Genomic DNA, 7,500 nt, shown 5'->3' with positions numbered 1-7,500 from the left:
ACTCTTTGCGACGGGCTTGACCCTCATCTCTAGCCAGAGAATGAAAAATTAACCTTTTTTACATAAATCCCATGAAGATTGTATAGAAAAAGTGCAAATAGCCAGAATTATCGAGAAAAATGGTGTTAAGTGTAACCTTCTAGCATCTCATATCCAACATCGCTTTGTTTTAACGTTCTCCGATACACGAGGTGAGGCGTCACATCTCGGTTGCTTGTCACGTGCTTTGCCAGATGAGCGGGAAGTGGATGCACAAAGAGTGTATTACGTGATGTCTTCACCATGCCTGTCTAGAAATTAACGAGAGAGAAAAAGAAGCTTATCGATCAGGGCCGGTTGCTCGAAGCCTGGTTAGCGCTAATCGTTGGTTAAGAGGTATCAGAATCTATAGGTTTCCATGGTATTTAACGCTGGTTAGCGCTAACCATGCTTCGAGCAACCAGGGCCAGGGACCCGTTTCTCGAAAGTCCCGAAACTTTACGGGCCATTTTCGGGTGTCACAATTCCTTTTGTATCTCAAGAAAAGAGAGGAAAGGAAAGGAACTTTTTAGCGTTTTTTAGCGTTCTAGCGCTGAAGCACTAATTGGGGACACTTTAAATTGAAATTAACAATTAACACAAATCAAGTCAAATGTTGGTTTTTGAGGAGAGGGGAAACCGGAGTACCCGGGGAAAACCTCTCGGTGCAGAGTAGAGAACAGACAAACTCAACCCACGTATGACGTCGAGTCTGGGAATCGAACCCGGGCCACATTGGTGGGAGGCCAGTGCTCTCACCACTGCGCCATCCCTACACCCCACAGATGATTGTTATTTAACTCCACTTAGGAGTAAAAATTAAACAAAAAATCCCTGCACCCACGATTTAAGTCGTCAAAGTTCACAGTCCTTTTTCTTTTTGTTACCTTAAAAACATGTTTAAAGATCGGCTTTCCAAAACAAGTGGTTGGCAGTTTCACATATGGCTATTCGGACCCGAAATGTTTTCGGGACTTTCGAGAAACGGGCTCCAGGTGCGCATGTACAAGAAACAAAGAGCCAAAACAGGTGAACAAAAACCTCTTACCAAACCTCCGTGATTGCTAACAGCGATGATAGATTTTGGATCAGAGGCGACCTGTCCGAGGTAAAAGGTGTTTGCAGGTGTGGGATGTATGGTTGTTGTTCCATCGCTATTCCTCCTTAACACCGTCATGCCTGGAGCCAGAAGGTGGTCATTTCTTTTCAGCTTTAAGTGAAGCTTTGTACCGAACGCCTCCATTATGTAAAATGGAGATGCTTGAGGTTCGATGTCTCGTTTATTCCTGGTGTGACTGTACATGGAGTACGTTATGAATTCTCCCTGATCGTTGGATTGGTACGGGTGACTTATGTCGTACTCTGGAACTAAGAATTGCACGAACAAAGCAATTAGCACGGTCTGACTTTCCTTGGTCAAGGAATTTTATGTCGTTGATCCTGACAGTTCACCTTGTACTGACAGTGTAAAGAATCAAAACTCTTTTGAAGGAGTGTAACACCTGGCCTCGTCTCTCTCCTCACTTCTTTCTCCCGCTTTACCTCTAGCTGTTTTAATTCATTTTGAACACCAGGGCTATACATTTAGCCCAGTATCAATAATTAGGTCTCTCTTAATACACGTGCACTCTTTCTCCAAGGCATTACCTACAACAAAAGGCCTCTAAATGCTTCATTCTCGCCATTAAACGGAAGAAGAGATATTGTGGCCCTTACCTTTATCGTGATTGTCTACGCCGAAATAGTGTCGAATTTCTCGTTTTGTCATGTGGTTGTGAAGTTTCTGTCAAAATGCAAATAAAATAATAGCCCTGGAGGGCCTTCATAAGGAAAAACAGGACGCATATCTGGGAATCTTGAAAATAAATATATGTTGTTTGCCAGCTGGGAGGTCCGTATAGCGAAAAACTGTCCTAGGCCTTTTCGAAGACTGAGGTCACAGTTTTTCGCTTTACGGACCGACCCTTAGCTGGTAAATAACTTTTTTCCTCTCTCTCTTTCGCTTCCTCTCCGAAATCAATTGTTGACTCGCACCGCGCTTGATAGCGAATGTGGTATTAAAGCGACTTACAAACTGAACGTTTCAAAGACAAATATTTTTATTTGAATTCTATTTCTAAACCTCTTGTCTAATAAAACGTAACTTCTGTATGTAAACGGACTCGGTGTCAAAAAAAATGGAAATTTAAGGTCATCACACAAGCTCACGCAACCAAGGCTAGGATTCCGCCCGCCGTGAGCGGGCCGGATGAGAAAATTCTGTCCGCTCCCGGAACCAATCAGATTGCAGGATTTGTTGAATTCCGCCCGCTCACGCACTGAGAAAAAAATAAAGGGGCCCTATCCCCTTCCTTCAGTTCCCTGTCTCCAGCTCGGACCCCTGTGCACTTCTACTTGCCCCATCATCAGCTCCGGCAGCTCTATTCTCTGATAGGGAGCCTGGTCCTTGGCTTACAACACGACAGTTTATCATTTGCAACGCACTCTTCATTGAAATTACCTGAGACATAACTCCACCGACTGGGACACCTGCGGAGCGCAAGACAAAAAAAAGACATTTTCGTATTCAAGGGTATGAAACTATCCCTAGATAGATAGTTTATTTAAATATACCTAGCAGCCTTGCGGCTGAATTGCGTATATTACAATAATGTAATTAAATAAATATATTATATAACCTATATAAGAATATTCAAAATTATAAAACAATTAAAAAATCTATGAGCTAAAACCCTTTCTATATTTAAAAGCTATATTTACATTATCTACATAGGTTTCTGGGAAACGGTCGTTAATTAACTATTGTTGTTATATTTAATGGTGGAGGACATCGTGAAGGTATTTTTAAAACGGTTTGTCCTCCACCGGGGGATTTCGAAACACCTCTTACGTCTTAAATTGTGCTTTGGATGGTTGGCACAAGGCAACAATTCACGAAGCCTGTGATTGTCGTTTTCGATAATGTTGCTGAAGAGATTGCTGCAGCTGTCGTCGATATAAGCCATGATCGGTGGAATGCCGGCTGCCTCTAAAACCTCGTGATAGTCTTAGCCTGAGCTTATAATAGAGAAAGCTCTTTTTTGAACGCGCTCTAACTGCTGCTGCAAATATTTTGGTAATGCATAATAGAAAACAGGAGTCGCGTACGTTAATATAGATCTAATACAGGCCACATAGAAAGACTGGAAAGACCCCGCGGGAAGGGTAGCAAATAATTTGGTCCTTGAAAGGTTCTTGAGAAAACTTTGCAAAATAGACAAATTTTTCTTTAGAAACCCTGGAATCTGTTTGTACATCGTTGGCGCATAAGTGTGACCTATGGTCGAGGCGTGCGCAGCTCTGCCACTTGAGCGTTATTGCAAAACAAGGAATATCAGAATGTGTATATTTACTTAATTGAAGAGTATAAAACAAGGCCGAAGCGAACATCAAGGAGATGATATCCGTCATCCTGAAAACCAAAAGATGAAAATCAGTCCATTCCATGAGCAAAAAGGAGTTAGTCATTGTTGGACAGAAGTTTGCTCGAGATTCCGCGCAGCGGTGGCTCAGTTGGTTGATCACCGGGCTACCATGCTAAAGGTCCTGAGTTCTACTCCTGCCGGACCAACACTCAGGTTCTTTAAATAACTGAGGAGAAAGTGCTGCCTTTGTTATAACGTATGTAAATGGTTAGACTTTTAAGTCTTCTCGGATAAGGACGATAAACCGTAGCCCCGTCTCACAACCCTTCAATGTTCATAATCCTGTGGGGCGTAAAAGAACCTGCACACTCGTCACAAAGAGTGCGGGGGCCTGTGGTGTATCATGGTTGGGAGGGTAAATGCTCGGAGATACTACTTACATTAAGCAACTCTAAAATCCTAGGGTAAATAAAGATATGATATGATATATATGACCGTGATTCAAAAATGGTGCTGTAGTGTTCGTACCTGAAGAACGATTATCTAGTAACTCACAGTTTTGAAATTTGTCGCACACTTGGAATTTTCTTCGACGGTCAATACGTGTTAGACTAGTTTACTGAATATACTTGCATCAGATCTACTTTCAAAAGCAATTTACATGAAGCCTTTCTCCAAACCAAATACAGTTTCCTTACAATATCGTAGGAGATAATCTAAGTTTAACCTGATCACTCATTTAAAAGCGCTGGCTACCTAAGCTAAGGAGGGTAGAGCGTAGATTCGGACGACGTTTGATTTTTTTTTTTTTTCAGTAAAATTGATTCCTAATGGGTTTGATAATAAATCTTCAATACTAGCCTTTTGTGTTGGTTTAAGTAAAAGGAGCTCGACGTTTGATAATTTTGTGTCGGTAATGTAAAGGTGTCGAGGTAATTTTCAAATCATATATTTTTTTTCCGGAGGTTTAGTTGTCGTACATCTTGTTTACTATAATTTCAAACAAAAGACACTTTGCCCGAAGCGACGTTGATTTACTTCAATCATTTTACACAGCTCAGCCAAAAATGTCGAAGAAAATGCTTCAGGGAATGCTAAACTTGGTTCTGACAAAGTGTAACTGAAGGACGCAAGAGGTTTGATTGCCTAACGTTTTCTGCACCGTAATATGCCGCAGCTCGGGTTCTGCAATTAATAAGAATGCCTTGTTATTTGCAAGGTTTGGCCTTTTAATAAAACCAAACGTACTATTGACATTTGAGTTTAATAATGTCTTGCAAATGTCAACAGAACTGTACTGTTAACTGAAGGATAATTTTCCGAAAGCTCTTCTGTCAGCTTCTATGAAATCCAAATAGTAAACCAAGAAATTCATCTCTAAAATTATGCATATCTGCTCGGTTCTAAGTAAGAGTGATCATTGCAGTCAAGAGAGAGAAGTTGGGAAGGATACCTGGGTGTTTTTCCTCGTAGACCAAAATCAGCTTTTCGCTAAAAATGGGGCGTTCTCTATTTAACAGTCGGGACAACTGTTTAAGGACACTGAACCTGGTAAGTAATGAATTTCCTTCCAGTTTTATCCACCGATACTGATTATTCTGAGAAACATACCAAAACGACTTTTTTGTTTCACGATTGAAATCATAGCGAAGAACTACTCGAAAAAGTCCTCGAACAGCTGATGATTATCAGTTCAGTCCAGCGAATACTTCTTAATTTACTGACAGTGAAGTGATTAATCGTTAACATAACCCTTTCTCCTGATTAAAAACTGAAGTCACATGCAATAAAAAATCAAAATGGATACTTGCTGGCTGTAATTATATGAAGTCCAAACAGCGGGTCTTCCTTGGCTGTAGGTGTAAACGACTCGGAAAGTGGATAAAAGGAGCGAGGTGAGCTTGAGAATTTTGAAACTTATTTTTTCAAGCCGTTTCTTTTGATTTAGCTGGAGAACAAAGCGCCTCAACGAGTGAATGCAGAAATATTATCCTTATATATTAGTGCATACCAGTCCATCCTGGTTGCTAATTGCAACTGAGGAGGCCGGATGAGAGACCACATGTCCACTATAGAAAGTATTCTTTGGGCGTGCACTGTACGTTGTACTTCCGTTTTCGTGTGTAGTCTCCACGACGGTTCCTGGTGCAACAATGTGTCGGCCTTTTGTGACGTTTAAATGGAGTGACAAACCAAAGGCATCGATCTTATAAAACCAGGAACTTTGTTTTGATGTTGTTCTTTTGGTACGGCTGCGTTTTTGAAGGATATGGGTAACGAATTTCCCTGTTTCGTCTGCTTGAAATGGCGAAACGACTTCGTACTCTGGCACTGCAGCACCACGACAAAAAAAGCAAGCAAACAACTTGGCCAGTAATATTTGGCTATTTTTAGAAAAGAGAGATTTTTCACACAAAGAAAGGCTTAGATGTACCATTTTCTCAAACTGAAAAATTGCGGATATTCCTGGCGAGAAAGGGTTTAATTAGCGCGAGATGTAGAAAAAACGGCAAAAATGAACAAACAAGGAACAAACTTGTCTATTTTTGCAAATTTCTCGCCTGTTCAGATATGTCCGGGTGAAAATGACTGACATGTTGACTAGGAAATGATTATGTCCACTGTTCTGCGTTATACGTTGAACGGTAAAAATAACCAGAAGTGGTGATAATGAAACTGAATTGTTAAAAATCTGATTTGACGGGGAAACAAAGACGATACATCAGTATTTTATGTAGACATACCTTCAGCGAGTGAGTTCGCTCCAAAATACTTTGCGATTTCCCGTTTCGTCATTCGATGGTGAAGAGTCGCTTTCTACCATGGAAATTATACTTATGAGAATTGCATTCTCGATTTGCTCACAAACTTTAATTGAATTTCTAAATTCTAGCACAATAATTGTAAATGGTGTTAACACCAGGTCACGCTGCCAAACAACTGAACATGTTTTGAGAAAGTCTTCCCTTACCTTCCAGTTTTCGTGGTTGGGTAGCGAAGGAAGTTCTGTAAGAAAACCATTGCTCGTTAATTAGCGACCTGCGTGAGTTGCGATTTATATAACGCGCCCAAATTCAAAACTTTAGAAATTAATAAAACTTACCAATCGATTATACCGACACTATTCTTAAAATTTGATTATTCTTACCGCCTTCTTGTCACGGTGACCAAAATCATGATCATTATGTATATTTCGTTTACCTGCCGATTTCACACATAATAGAATATGTTCAAACATATATCACAATTAATCGACTGGCACTCGGGACAGTTACCTAGACCCAACGATAATGTACCACAAGACACCACATCAGGTCGGGCTCAATCCCCCATTCTTTTGCAAACAGCCAATGGCTATATGGTAAGATGTAGTCCACGGTTTATCGACCTTGTCCTAGAAGACGGGAATAGGAAGTCTGACAACAAGCAGGTGTCATCTTAAAGACAAGGCAGCACTAGTTTTTTAAGACCCTGAGTCTTAGTCCGTCGGGGGTTTAAAATTTCGCCCACTCAGTTCCTGGCTTCTTGATCGTTTAGGGTCCACAGTCTAACATACCTGCAGTTACGACGCTGAGAACGAGACCCATCAATAGTGCAGTAAAGGAAGGCATATTTGAAAACTAAGCCCTGGAAATGAATTGGTTAATTACGTTTAGCTGTATAGCAACTTAACTCAACGTTTCTACGGATTCCTTTTGGGTTATATTCGGTTTAACATTTTCGCTGGAAATGGAAAAGCAATGCATGTACTTTTACTGTCTTTTGTGGTTTAATGAACGAAAGAAACAGAATATGGTTTTCCCGGTGTAAAAAAAAATAAACAAAAAATACGTCGAGTTGTTTTTGGTTTATTTTGGCAAGCCAAAAACAGTTCACTGCTGCTTATGAAAGCGACTTCAAAAACGTAACTAGACTGTGGTCCAAGCGCCGGTCACGAAAATCACTTTGTGTTCGAAGTGATTGTTCTTTTAGGGCAACAAAACTTATTTCAATAAGGTTATCTGTTTATCCTTAACTGGGATGGAAGTAAACAGAATAAGCCATAACTGAAACCCCTCACGGTAGCATGCACTTTAAA

The 7,500-nt window shown here is 40.5% G+C and overlaps 1 protein-coding gene across 1 annotated transcript in view; it reads right to left on the bottom strand.

Moving 5' to 3' along the window:
• Positions 1 to 7,500, bottom strand: part of LOC138028515 (A disintegrin and metalloproteinase with thrombospondin motifs 6-like) — a 48,605-nt gene that overhangs the window by 33,844 nt on the left and 7,261 nt on the right. Inside the window, exons 3-8 of the mRNA XM_068876091.1 lie at positions 6,979 to 7,049; positions 3,411 to 3,469; positions 2,519 to 2,547; positions 1,735 to 1,801; positions 1,067 to 1,386; positions 137 to 290 (exon numbers count right to left, since the gene is read on the bottom strand). Of these exons, the coding sequence (XP_068732192.1) occupies positions 137 to 290; positions 1,067 to 1,386; positions 1,735 to 1,801; positions 2,519 to 2,547; positions 3,411 to 3,468 (628 nt within the window). The 5' untranslated portion in view covers position 3,469; positions 6,979 to 7,049. The remainder of the gene's footprint in view (positions 1 to 136; positions 291 to 1,066; positions 1,387 to 1,734; positions 1,802 to 2,518; positions 2,548 to 3,410; positions 3,470 to 6,978; positions 7,050 to 7,500) is intronic.

Source organism: Montipora capricornis, chromosome 13 (assembly GCF_036669925.1).
Source record: "Montipora capricornis isolate CH-2021 chromosome 13, ASM3666992v2, whole genome shotgun sequence".
Lineage (NCBI taxonomy): Eukaryota > Metazoa > Cnidaria > Anthozoa > Scleractinia > Acroporidae > Montipora > Montipora capricornis.
This window is presented reverse-complemented; position numbering and strand designations above follow the sequence as displayed.